Here is a 13,770-nt window from a genome sequence, read left to right as displayed (position 1 = left end):
AGTAAAAAGAAAGGTTAGGGTCAGCAAGTGGTTGCACTTGCTAGGTCGACATGGCAGTTTAAAACTGCACTTACAGATACTACATTGGCAGGCCTGAGACAAGTTTACAGGGATACTCATGTGGCTGACACAAACAGTGCGGCAGGCCCAATAGTAGCATTTGCTTTATGTGCTCTGGGCACTTCAAGTGCACTTTACTAGGGACTTTCCAGTAAATCAAATATGCCAATGATGGAGAAACCAATCACCAATACAATTTAGACACAGAGCACATGCATTTTAGGACTGATCAGCAGTGGTAAAGTGCACAGTGCCCTAAAGCCAACGAAAAGAGGGTCATAAAAATAGGAGGTAAAAGGCAAAAAAGTCAGGAGATAAAATAGATATTTGTCTATTTTATGTGGTTATACTAATCATGCAGTCATTATGGAACTTCAACAATGTCTATTGTGATGTTAGGGTTATGTGAACACTTTTCTTGATCACCTCATCTATTTACCCGAGTGCAAATGTGTTTCACATAGGTAATTTAAATGTCCCTGCTAATTCCTCACTTAACCAAAGACCAAGCTTCTTACTGACAGTTGTACCAATTCTAATTTGGTGTTACTAGTTCGAAGCTCTATAATCATTAGAGGACATTCCTTAGATTAGTTTTTTGCTACCCCTAATCTCGTGTCTGACTGCTCAAGTACACCTTTGTAATGTACCATCACTCTGTGGGTAAGTTTTTCATCTTCTGTGCATAAGCTCCAAACCTCAACTAGCCCTTCATCATAACTCAGTTGTACTCAGCATAACTAAATTATGTATACAATATGTATGATGTATAGTAACATGCTTATATTTACATTCAGAAATGAGCCCGCCCTTAGAGTAAATTCTCCTCTAACTCAGTTAATCTGAGTAGCAATATCTACACCTTTAACAAGTAGATTTCATCAGCATTAGACACCTCTAATCCAAAGAAGCCCACTAAGCAAGGTTGTTTTCCAGCCCTTCAACACAGTGGTTCCCACAGAATCTCAGAGAGGCCAGACAACATTGTGAATGCCTAGAAGGTAAATGTAGATTACACTACCACTCACTGGTAAAATACCTCTATCTTACTTATTGTGTGACTATAAAATAAACATTTGCAATTGAAGAATAACATTTTTATGGCAGTCAGATACATTCTGTTCCAAACAAAGTCAAAGTTTTTAATGTCTTTAACACTTCAGCTTACTAGAAGGATGTATTTCTTGATGTGTGCCATCTCAAGCTCTTTGTGATAATTTGTTTATATTCTTTGAGGGCAAAATTACTGATATTCCTTTAACCTTTAAAACCAATTCCCTTCCTACAGATATCCCTCAATCTAAACCCTGCAGTCACTTTCATAAGCAGTTGAAAGCTGTACCCCTGTTGTGGAAACTTTTGTACTGCATCAAATTAATGTCTTTGGGCCTAATTTACATCTTTGTGGACGGGTTACTCCGTCACAACGATGACGGATATCGCGTCTGCTGAAATATAAATCCCATTATATCCTATGGGATTTATATTTCGTCAGTTGGGATATCCGTCACCATTGTGATGGAGTAATCTGTCCACCAAGATCTAAATCAGGCCCTTTGTCGCTGTATCTCCCTTGGATGCCTGCCCTGCAAAACACATTAATCTTTGGGTAGCCAATATTTCACTGCAAATTGAATGGCTTTGTAATCAATCACTGTGGATAGGGAAAGTCCAAAAGCGACGCCTTTCTCCTTCCACTTTGCAGATCTGTTAATTATAACTATAAGTAGATTTAATGCACATTTGCTCCCTCCAAGCTACAAAAGTATTGTATTCCAGATTTACATGCAACTGTCATCCCATCTTGAATTAGAGAAGATTTTAAAGTATCTTTGCTGCTGGACCTGTGCAGGGCTAATCTATGGCCTGGCGACTACAAAAAAAATGCAATTCCAGTGATCCAAGCCTCTGAGGGCCTCATTGTCAGGACAGTAGTGATACTGATGGGGCCAGTAGTCATACTTACCACACCCATCAGGATGACGAGATCCACAGCATCCCTACAGATGCAGTGCATTTCACCAAAACACTTATGCTGCTGAAATCAGCCAGACTGTCTGAGAAAAACGTCGGGGAGAAATGGGAAATTATCAGGAAAATTGGTGCATTATGCTTCACCCTCTTGGTCATTTCTAATTTCTGAGGATACACTCAAGGTACACCTTGTAATTCTCAGTAACCAAGCCTCGCCCCCGCTGCTCCTCCCCACCGGATTCCCTCTGGGTATCAGGTATTGTAGGCCACTGTTAGGCTTTGTGTGTGGCTTGGTTGGGAGAACTGTGAGGGTGCATTGAGAGTAACAAACACAGGTTTTGAGCCTTTAAGCTATCCATTGCTTACTGTTAAATAAAATGTCTGAGATAGCCAATGAAAAAGATGTGGAAAGAGATGAGCAGAAAGATCATATTTAGTAATAGAAAGATGGAAACATGGCAGAAAGAATGTGAAGAGGGGACCACAGGAGTGAAAGCAAGAAAATAGTTCCAAGAGAGTGCAAACTCTAGAAAGAGAATGGAGCAATCCAAGGCTAGATGGATGAGGAGTGAAAAGGCTGAAATTAGACACAGTGGGCCGTGTAGAGTAGAAGTGGCAAAGGAAGTAGCAAAGTGTTCGGAATAAGTGTGAAGCTTTTAAATAAAATGGGGAAGCAGTAAGTGAAGGATGTGGAACATTAGTGACCTGAGGTGAATTCTGGAGGAGGTGAAGGTAAGATGTAAGCTTTTGATATAGCAGCCTGACAGCAATATATGAAATCTGGAAGATGCATGTCCGAATATTTTGGAGGTATTGTTAGGTAGGTGGGTTAATAGTGAAATGTAAAGGCCAATTGGTTAGATAGGTAGAGAAATAAACTAAAAGGATAAAGATAATTCTCAGTTAAAGACAGGAGTGAAAACTGTTTGGGATTGAGTTGAGCGAATTCAGGGCCTGCACATCAGATGGAAAGACAAAATAGATGTGAGAATGAGAAGGTAGAGTTGGGAAGAAAGATGGGAAAGATGTATGTGAGCGTGGGAAAGAAATAGATAAATGTGAGAGAAGAGTGATGTTAGAGGCAAACACGTAGGGACCCAAAAGGTTTAGTGGAGGTGCAAGACAGCCAAGAGAAACGGAGGAGAAAAAGAAACATGAGCCAGGTTGTTAGATACCAAAGTGGGCAAATGAGAGGTGGATGTGTTGAGAAAGATGTTAAAAATACAAGTTAACAATTAGAGGAAATATGAGAGAGAGGCATGAGAGAAATAGCAAATGAATTGAATGTTACAGAATTACACAGGTGTGTTTAAGAAGTAAAGTACAAGTTAGAAGAAAGTAGTTCAGGGTGAAGTAGACAAGCTAAAATATTAGAGAATAGTATGACAGGAAAAGGTGAAGGTCAGAGGCAGTCGGGATGAAAGGTGATAAGATAGCTGCTGAAGAGGTGCGAGTGATACCCAGGTAAAGCGGTTAGAAAAGTAGAGCTGCTAACCAATTGTGATAGCTTGTTTCAGTGGATTTTATTTGCTTTTGTTGACTCTTTAATAAATTGTGGTTGGTAGACATATCTACATATTCTCAAAACAAATAGATTGGACTAAAACAGACTCATCAGTGCTCTGGATATATAAATGAAGCTTAAATTGGGATTGATTTTTCTTGCCCACATTTTGTTTCTTTTCCACAGACAAGCTGGGATGACCTTGACACCTGGCGCTCCAAGCTCAATGAACTGGACTCTGAGGTTCAAGATCTGGCCGAAGAGGATCCAAGCGAAGCTCAGGAATGGATGGATTGCTTAATGGTGCCGATGCAGCTGTCCCAGCAAGTGACAAAACTGGCAGAACAAAGGAGTGCTCAGTTAAACAAGGTACAATGAGCTAAGCCAAGGATTCAATATTTCGGAAATTAGTCTACAGAAAACGAGAAAAAGAACCTTCAATACAATATAAAAATGTGAAAAATCAATGACATTCAGTTTAGCTCGTCAGTTTGTCTTTCTCGTCTAAAAAAAATTGTATGGGTCTGTGGCACTAACATTTTCATTCAGTCATACGTCCCTTTACTGGGGGATATTTGGAGACATGTTCAACTTCTTTGCTATTCTTTCCAAACATTGGAAAAATTATGATAATTTCCTGGAAGTGGAATCGCATTTCAAACCAGCAAAGAAAGGGGAAGCCTATTTACTGTGCCTAAGTTCCGTAAAACTGGGGTGTGGCCATGATGGCGGCGTGCACTGACGCGCATTGCTAAGCTCCGTATGAGTCCTGCCCAAAATTCCTGTTTATATACTGCATATGCTACTTATGCGAGGTGCAAATAACCTATAATGCCTCCTGAGATTGTGCTGACCCTCACAGCTGGAGCTAACCTACACTAATTGTTGTGGTAGAGGCCCTGCACTGTGACGACTTGCGACCACGGACCACGAGTGCGGTGATCCCCCTGGGCTGGGGCTGACAGGAGAAGGGCACCCAAAACTGAATCACCTGAGAGAGCGGGCAGCTGCGCTCTTGGCGACGAGTCTGCTGGAGAAGAGATTACATTGCACGCCCGATCTCTATAGACGTGGCCGCCGAGACCTTTGACCACTCCTGCTAGTGTGTTACAAGGTTAGTGCCCAGGCAGGCGCAGGTGGGCGCCATCCTTTCCTTACTGCCTGGTGGACCCTCGGCTCTGTTTGAATGGTGAATGCCGCTTTCATTGGTTCAAGCCCAATGAGTACTGGCTTGGCTGCGTGAATGCATGGGGATGGATTGATCACAGTGTGGGGAACGAATGATGCTTATTACCTGCTTTCACTAACGTCTCTGCATCCGGCCCATGCAGTCGGTGAACAGATCCTATCTCCGCGTGTAGGGCAATGACCATTAGCACATTGAAGGCCCAGCAGCTCACCCTCTATCTCGAGGCTCCCTGCGCTACAGGAACACTTCACCGGCTGTGCCTGTGTGCTAATGAGGGCCGTTGTTGGAGGACCTTGGCTGACGTCATTCCTTCCTGCTGTGCGTATGCCATTGTTAGGGCACAGAGGGGCCGAGGGCTCTGTAGTGAGTTCGGGGCACTTACAAGATAATGTGGTATTCAACCCTCTCTGGGTCTGTCTTGCACCGTGGCCTCACACACATTGACTTTGTGTATCCCTGTATGCCAATGGAGGCAAGATCCCCTTGTAGCTGCTAATTGCCTCATGGCACTTTATCTGTTCTTCTTCTGAGCGGCCTCAAGCCTCATTTGTATAGACACTGCATTTACTTGTGCACTGCACACTGAAAAGCAGTGGCGGTATTGCATAACCCTCAATGCTGCTGGAGTGGAATGTCGACTGAACATGTATAGCTGTCCACCACGTAGGTAGGTTTATACTTCCTTCGCCAGTGGGTCCCCGCACTATATTCTAGACCCACCTGAGCTACATTATCACACTAGTGCCTTGAGACTCTCTTGTATGTTGCCAATCCTGGTGTACAGTTTGAATTCTCCCCCTATGGGTCTGCTGGTTCAGTGTACTAATCTATCCACTGCAGGGGCCTGTGTTCGACCTCATCGTCACAGGTTCAAATCCTGGCGGGTCCATCAGCCTTTCATCCATCTGAGGTCGATAAAATGAGTACCATTGAGTAGGGTAACAATAAACATTTGTTATTCAGCGCCAAGAGACCTCAATGGGGTGAACAGGGGTGAACATGCGCTTTACAAATACACATGTTATGTTATGATAACATCATACAGGCAGACCTTAAAGTCATACTCCAAAACTAATAGACAGGATGGGAAAGCCCTGTTTAGACAAGACGCAATCCCAACTGACTGATACAACAACTTCTGCTACTGGTGGGAGTGATGTCTCACAACACACTGCCTTAAATCTGAACACTCCATCAGACCTTTCAAATCGGTTTGACGAACTGATGGCAGCGATATTGGACATTCAAACTACATTGGGACCAAAAATCTACACATTATGCGCAGAAATGGGTTTCTTGAGAGAAGATAATAAATAACTTAAAGTCAGGGTAGAGGAGTCGGAATCCACACTAGCATCCTTATGCCCTACTGTTTCCACAGCCACAGACCAGATCAAACCTCTACAGCAACAGGTGGAATACTTGACGAGCTGGGTGGAGGACCAGCAAGGTCGATCCCGTAGAAACAATATTCGCATCATGGTATTGCTGGAGGGGGTAGAGGGGCCCAGTATGGACCTGTACCTAGAGTCCTGGCTCTCAAAACATGTCCTTCAGGGCAATGTCTCAAAATTCTTCTCAATAGAAAGCGCACACAGGGTTCTGGGTGTCCCTCTTCACCCAGGCAACCCACCTAGGCCAGTGGTGGCGAGGTTGTTCAATTACCGTGATAGAGACCATATCCTCCAAGTGACCAGATTTCGAGGCCCCTGGCAGGTTGAAAATCCAACAGTACATTTACCCCGGATTACACCCTGACGGTACAATGCCGCTGATCCTCCTACGTGGAAGTCAATCAATGCCTCAGGGAACATCAGATACAATACACACTGCAATACCCAGCCAAGTTGTGTATCCATCACAAAGACAGCATTATCTACTTCTCTACCCCTGAGGAGGTCTGTTTGTGGATAGATCAAGACAAATTTGCGCATACTCCGCCCACTACCCTGGCAGATTCACGACAAACTTGCAGACTCGTGGGCGTGCAAAGGGGTCGCAGAAGAAACCGACTACAATGGCCTACTAAGGCCCAATTGGCAACAGAACATGCACTGGCCATAAAGACGGCAGAACATCTGAGTATCTCTAAGATGCCCACCAGATCCGACTCAGACACAGTGCAAGATCAGTTGCTACCCCTAACAGACTCATTACATGCAGAGTTACTGGGAAGAAGCCCAAAGATTACCCCACAGACGGCAGATGAAATTGGGTGATGCCCAGACAATGATTTCGAGCATTTGTGGACTGGGCATTGATGCCTTGTCACCTGCACGGGGGTTGACTTGGTTATTGTTATCTCTCTTTGTGCGAAAACAGAGTACTGTACCGTAGGACATTGCAATTTTGCTCCATATATGGCATCACATTTCAGATAGTATGGAGTATTGATATACCCCCTAGTAACGTTAAGTAGCTGTTATAGCATCTAATTTAAAATAGGTTCAATTGCATATCAGTGCTGATGGCCAATTGCCCATTGGCAAGCTGGTCTTGGGTGGGGAGTTAGGGGAATTTTTATTGTTTAATACGATCTCTCTCTCTTGCTATGTTATGTATAAAATACAGGATGGACATTGTTGTGAACAACATTGTAGTCACGAGTAGGGGGGGTAGGAATATTGCCCCGGATGTTGGGGCTGGGGAACTGCATACTGTGGTTCTCTTTTTTCTACTATTGATTGGATGGCAAACAGGGGTTACACTTTATTAACCTGGAATGTTTGGGGATTGGCAGGGTATGTTAAATAACAAAAAGTCTATCAATATCTGCGTGGTCACAAGATTTCAATTGCATTAATACAGGAAATGCATCTCACTACACAAACACTTGCCTCACTTCGCAAGCGCTGGAGGGTCACAGTCATAGGAACCACATATTCTGGGTATTCTAGAGGCACCTTTATATGGGTGGCACCAGGCACACCTTTAAAAGTGCTACACACCCAGATCGATGCTCAAAGTCGTTACATAGTCTTAAAGGGTTTTTAGATGATTACCCATTGAAATTAACCTCCCTGTATGCCCCGAACTCAGGAAAAGCGCTGTTCCTGCAGACACTTACACCATCCCTGCTTTCTGACCCCACAGCACCAGCATTCTGGGGAGGAGATTACCACTGCACCTATGATCTTGACCGGGATCGCTCACGTCTGCGGCTTCTAGGAGCACAATCCATTAAGCCAACACGACACATGAGAGACTGGGTGGTTAATATGCGGTTGCGCAACGCATGGCAAAGTCAGCACCCTGAAATGTGTATATTTTCACATTATTCCTTGCTAAATGATCTCCACACGACGATAGATGCAATGTATTGTTAGGTGGATGCCTTGACTAGGGTATCGCATACGGAATACCTGGCACGCACAACCTCTGATCATAACCCACTATAATTACACTTTTTGTGAGGTACCCACAGGGCTAGAATCCCGACCTGGCGTCTCTCCGTTGCAGCGCTTAGGGACACAACATTTCGCTCCTCTCTCACACAAACCATGACTGCATATTTCCAGACCAACTGAGGTACTATCTTCAGCAGAGGTGTAGAATGGGATGCATTTAAATCAGTCATTCGTGGATACGCTATCAAAACAACATATGGTTCCTTCATGGCACTTACATCAGAGTTACAAAAACATGAGTCGGAAATTCAAAGGGGTGAGAGCTTGGCACCCACAGATCCCCATATTGTTCCTCTGCTAGCCGAGACAAGTCTGCCATACAAGGAAATATTGGATAGTCTCTGTGTGTTGGATCACAAGCAATATCTAGCTTGTCAACACTCAAATAGTGACAAAGCTGGCAAAATGCTAGAAACAACCTTTACAACACAGTCATTACATCGCACTACCTTTACAATGCAGTCATTACAACGCAACATCCTTTACATCGCATGTCACTACAATGCATGTCATTACAATGCATGCCATTACAACACATGCCATTACAACACAATATATAAGGTAAGTAATGGGGAATAGTCATTTTTACCCATCCCCTATCCAACACTTACCCTACTGTTGCACTCACTGGGGTGGGAATAGTAATTTTTACCCCTACACTATGAAACACTTACCCTACTGTCGCACTCTCCCTGGATTGGGAATAGTAATATTTACACCTACACTATCCAACACTTACCCTACTGTTGCCCTAAAAGTAATATGTGTTGTTATGGTATGCGTTGTAATGGTATGCATTGTAATGAAATGCGTTGTGAATGTAGTTTCTAAAAATGTGTTGTGATGCCATGCGATGTAAAATCATGCGTTGTAATGGATGTTGCGATGTAAAAACTGCATTGTAAAGGCATGGGTTGTAAATGTTTGCATTGTATCGCCATACATCCGCAAAATGCTGGCTTGGCTGTTGAAAACCAATACCTCACAACCCCCATTACGGCGATATATAATAATATGGGTGAATTGGTAAATACGCAGGAGGCGATTAATGATTCCTTTCATAAGTATCATACTTCTTTGTACAGCGCACCTACTACTGATAATCTCTCCCATATTCAATGATTTTTGTCACAAGTCGAACAACGGCTGGTCACTCAACCACAATATAATTCCCTTGAAGAACCCATCATAGTGGATGAAATAGCTGATGCTATCAAACAGCTAGTGGCGGCAAAAACCCAGAGAACTGACGGCTGGTACTCATACTTCTACTCTACTTATTCGGAACAACTTGTAACTCTGCTGTCCAATGTATATAAAGAGGCACTTGAGAGGGAAGAGCTTCCATCATCTTTGTGTGAAGCGCTATTAGTGGTGCTACCTAAACCGGGGAGGGATCCCCTCCAGATGGCATTGTATCAGCCTCTGTCACTATTAAACAGCGAATACAAAATTTGGGGGAAAATATTGGCCAGCAGGCTAATAGAAGTAGCGCCCCTTCTGACACATGAAGACCAAAACGTCTTCATTCCGGGGAGAAGTACTGGTCTGAATCTGCGTCGACTGTTTAAGATTGGGCTCGGTCAGAACCTGGCACTCTCTGGTTAGCCGCCTTAGATATTGAAAAGGCGTTTCACACTTTGGGTTGGCAGTATTTTCTGGGTATGTTGGGAATATTTGGCATAGGACCTAAATATTTACGATTGGTGTGCATATTATACACATAATCGCATGCAAGAGTAAAGACAGGCTGCGTCATCTCTCCACAGTTTGTAATAAAGCTGGGCACCAGACAGGGCTGCCCCCATCACCCATTTTGTTCGCATTGGCCTTGGAACCTTTGGCATGCAAACTAAGCCAATGGGTGTCGGACTGTGGCATCGAAGCAGACAGACAATTGCATATAGTCTTGTTATATGCAGATGATGAGCTCGTCTACCTGCGGGGCGAGATCACTGTACTGATGGGACTATTAGATACCCATGTTCAGGCTTGGGGTCAACGGGTTAAATGGTCTAAGTTTGTAAAGTTCCCCATAAAATTGTTATCACCAGTTCAGAGACAGACTGTGCCTCGTACTCCATTGGAATGGGCATTTGATACTTCCAAATACTTAGGTGCTCAAATGTATCATTCCCGGTCAGATATTATTGATGGGAACCTGGGTAATGCAGTGTCCAGAGCTCGCACAGCCCTTCCATTCTGGTAGAGTCTTCCCTTGTCCCCTATGAGTAGGGTGGCCATTTTGAAAATGCTCTTACTCCCACGGCTTCTGTATTTTTTTCCTCACTCCCTCATAAACTACTGCAGAGTATATTTAAAGATCTGTGATCATTACTTGTTTCTCTGATGTGGGGGGTTCAAGATCCAGGGTGGCACTATGTAAACTGTACCTGCCACCTACAGACGGAGGCTTGGGTGCACCAAATTATGAACACTACTATGCTGCAGCACAGCTGCAATGGCCAATGAGATGGCTAGTAGGTGCCAATATTACTGAGCTGTCTTCCTGAGCGTTGCCATTAAGACAACCAGCCATAATGGAATGGCTTTTGGGTTCCACAACTATGCTACAGAGGAAACAGGGTAAGTTGCTAATGATGGCCGCTAGGCCCAACTGGTTAAGATATGTGCTACCGAAAGGCCAACCATCACCATATGCACCCATGCTACCTTAGGAGATTATTCCGGGCTCATTTACTTGTCGCGGCTGTCCGGAGCTAGAGTCCTGGACAGGGGTAGGACTGGATACCTGGGGCGTCTTATTTGTAGACTCACACCTGCAGAACCTCGAGGGGTTAATAGAAGATTTTGGGATACCACAGGGCACTTACATGCTTCATGCGTTATTACCCGACATTTCCTCCAAACATGGGGGAGCACACATACAGAACTCATCACGTCGCAGATACTGCAAACTTTACTTACAAATGGAAGAGGCAGACATCAGCGCTGGGATGCTTACGGGCAGCCATGTGCTTTAGAAATTCTTAAACATTAAACATTAAACATGCGGTGACAGCGATTTAAAGCTCCCTCAGACCTGACCCTATCTCTTTTTTTTCATCACTTCGCGTCTACTAGGACTCGGAGTTGTCAACTACTATAAGTGATAAACAATGGTCACAATGTAGAGGTTATCCTAAAATCATATCCATGAATGCTAGGCTGAAAGATAGACAATTCAATTACTTACATCACTCATAGTTAACACCACACAGACTAGCTCGTATGTACCCCACCTCTACTGATGTCTGCCCTCGCTGTTCAGCTTCAGAAGCAACGTTCCTTCATATGGTTTGGACCTGCCCTTGCCTTAGCGTTATTGAAATGAGATAGTGGCGATACTAGCAGAAGAAACAGATGTGTCAATGGCTGCTCAAGGCCCACACTTTCTACTTGGTATTACTAAACGCACTGCTGCATGTAAAAATCATAATACATTTTGGGATTTAGCCCTGGGTATGCCAAAGCATAGAATAGCTTTGCCATGGAAGTCAAGTACTGGTCCTATCAAACGTACTTGGCTCTTAGACCTCAGCAGGGCACTAGTGTCGGAATATACAGCACAAGCGCTCACTACTCCTCGTACTCCCTCACGGACTAGTCCTATACAATGGCGAGAATACCTGTAGTTCATAGAAGAAGATTAGATGCATCCAGTTCAACCGGGGTGTGAGGAGGTTCCTCACTCTGCTTACTCGATATAGCACACTGTCGTATAATTTCATACCTGGTATGCCTTCTGTCAGGTATAACTGAATTCGATATGAACACATGGCATCCCCCTCCTCTTCCATCCATCTCAAAAACATTCATACATAAATAAATATTTCTGCTCACACATGGTCTACACCACATTGCAATTGAAAGTTAGATGTGATTGTATAATTTCAGGTAATTTGCAGTTTGGTTGTAAAACCAAAAAAGTAGTGAGAAAAGAAATTGTTTTTCTTTATTTGTTGGCGATAGTGTCAATAACATTTAATGGAATACACAAAATGTTATTTACATTTGTTAGCACCAGCATACAAAACAGCCTGGTACTCCACCAAGTCTTTTTTAGTAAATATCACTGTGACGATTTGTATAGTAAAGTTGGCGAAGCTTGTACTATGCACAACTTGTTGAAAACCAATAAAGACGATAAAAAAAAGTCCAGTAAAAATAGTAGCTTACCTTACTGCACTTCCTATATGTTTGCACCAGGAGATTTAACTGAAACATTTGGTACAGAAGGTGCCTCTGCTTATTTGGCTATTTGCTGGTGAAGGCACTGTGGGAGTTTCGCTAGAGGATAAATGTGAGTGGTTCAGATTGCTAGCCAAACCAGTGGCCCTCAGCACATACAGGTCATGATTTAGACAAGGGTGGTAATGTATTTCCTACAGATGGAGAAATATGGCAAATAAAAGGATTCATAGTAAAGGTTTGCCTACTGAATTTACACATATTGATTTGTGTTTGATTGTTTTATTTGATCTTGTCTGTGTAGCCTATCTATTTGTATTTGTTTCAAACCATGCATCAATACTGTGAACATATATCAATATAATCCATACAAAAATATCGTTTTAATTTACTGATTTTGTCTCATCAGGCTACCTCCAAATTAGAAGATTACGATGAACATTTAAAGAACACAAAAGCATGGATAGAAAATACTAATGAGTTGCTAACAGGAGAGGCAAAATATGATTCGGCAAAATCACTGAGTAAATATGCCAGTGCACTACAGGTAACAAATTAATATAGGGGGAAATTTACAATTTTGAGAAGGAGACTACTTTGACATGTATTGCACAACCACCAGTGGAATCAGATGTGTGTTTCCTTCTAATAAAATTTCTGAAAAGCTTTCATACACAGTACACTTGTTACAAGCAAACTGCGAGGGCCAACTATTGGAAGTGAGCAAGGGTATTTGATGAGAAGGTTAGGAATGAGCCAGAACTGGCATACGTAACCAAATAGTAGATGACTTCTTCCTTACTTCTATCTATTACAAAACATAAAATGGCTGATTTGCATTGACATCCCAATAAACTCACCAGATGTCATCCTGATTCTGGAATTTTAAGGGAGATGGATGAATGTGGAGAATATCAAAGCAAATTGGCCAGGTTTATTTGGCAAGATTCTGTAAGAATAATGCTTTACGTTACTCTGAGTGGTACATGGGCGTCCCATGCAACCACCCATCTACTAAAAGTAATAGGCAGGGTTTGGTGCCTAAAAATAACACCACTTTGAAGCAGGAGTCTTTTCTGACTTTGCATACAAAGTCGGAAACATTTTACAATTTGTCTAAGCATAGTATTTTGTACTGAAAGGAATTCCTTCCAGTACAAAGCCTATGCAAGTCTCACACACCTCTGCACTAGAGAGAGAGGAGGAGAGTGCCATATCTTTGTAGATATGGTGCTTTCCTCCTCTCTCCCGGTCATGCAATGCAGCACAGCAACTTTGGGTGCTGCGCTGCATTGTGTGACAGGGTTGTAAATCTGGCCCGAGTTGTCTTCAGCGACGTTCGGCAACTGGTTCTGCTCCTCCAGAAAAGATAAAATGTCCCAGCTTTCAGAAAATATTCTACAACTTCTTCAGTGATTCTGCAGTGGTCTCTACAGTTCTGGGAA

At 43.1% G+C, this 13,770-nt stretch overlaps 1 protein-coding gene across 1 annotated transcript in view; it reads left to right on the top strand.

Annotated features, from left to right (window-relative positions):
- SYNE2 (spectrin repeat containing nuclear envelope protein 2) overlaps positions 1 to 13,770 on the top strand; it is a 1,750,628-nt gene that overhangs the window by 1,048,746 nt on the left and 688,112 nt on the right. Inside the window, exons 96-97 of the mRNA XM_086937933.1 lie at positions 3,725 to 3,907; positions 12,735 to 12,872. Coding sequence (XP_086794059.1) covers positions 3,725 to 3,907; positions 12,735 to 12,872 — 321 coding nt within the window. The remainder of the gene's footprint in view (positions 1 to 3,724; positions 3,908 to 12,734; positions 12,873 to 13,770) is intronic.

Source organism: Lissotriton vulgaris, chromosome 9, assembly GCF_964263255.1.
Source record: "Lissotriton vulgaris chromosome 9, aLisVul1.2, whole genome shotgun sequence".
NCBI lineage: Eukaryota > Metazoa > Chordata > Amphibia > Caudata > Salamandridae > Lissotriton > Lissotriton vulgaris.
The sequence above is the reverse complement of the archived record's forward strand: the minus strand, read 5'-3'. Positions and strand labels throughout refer to the sequence as shown.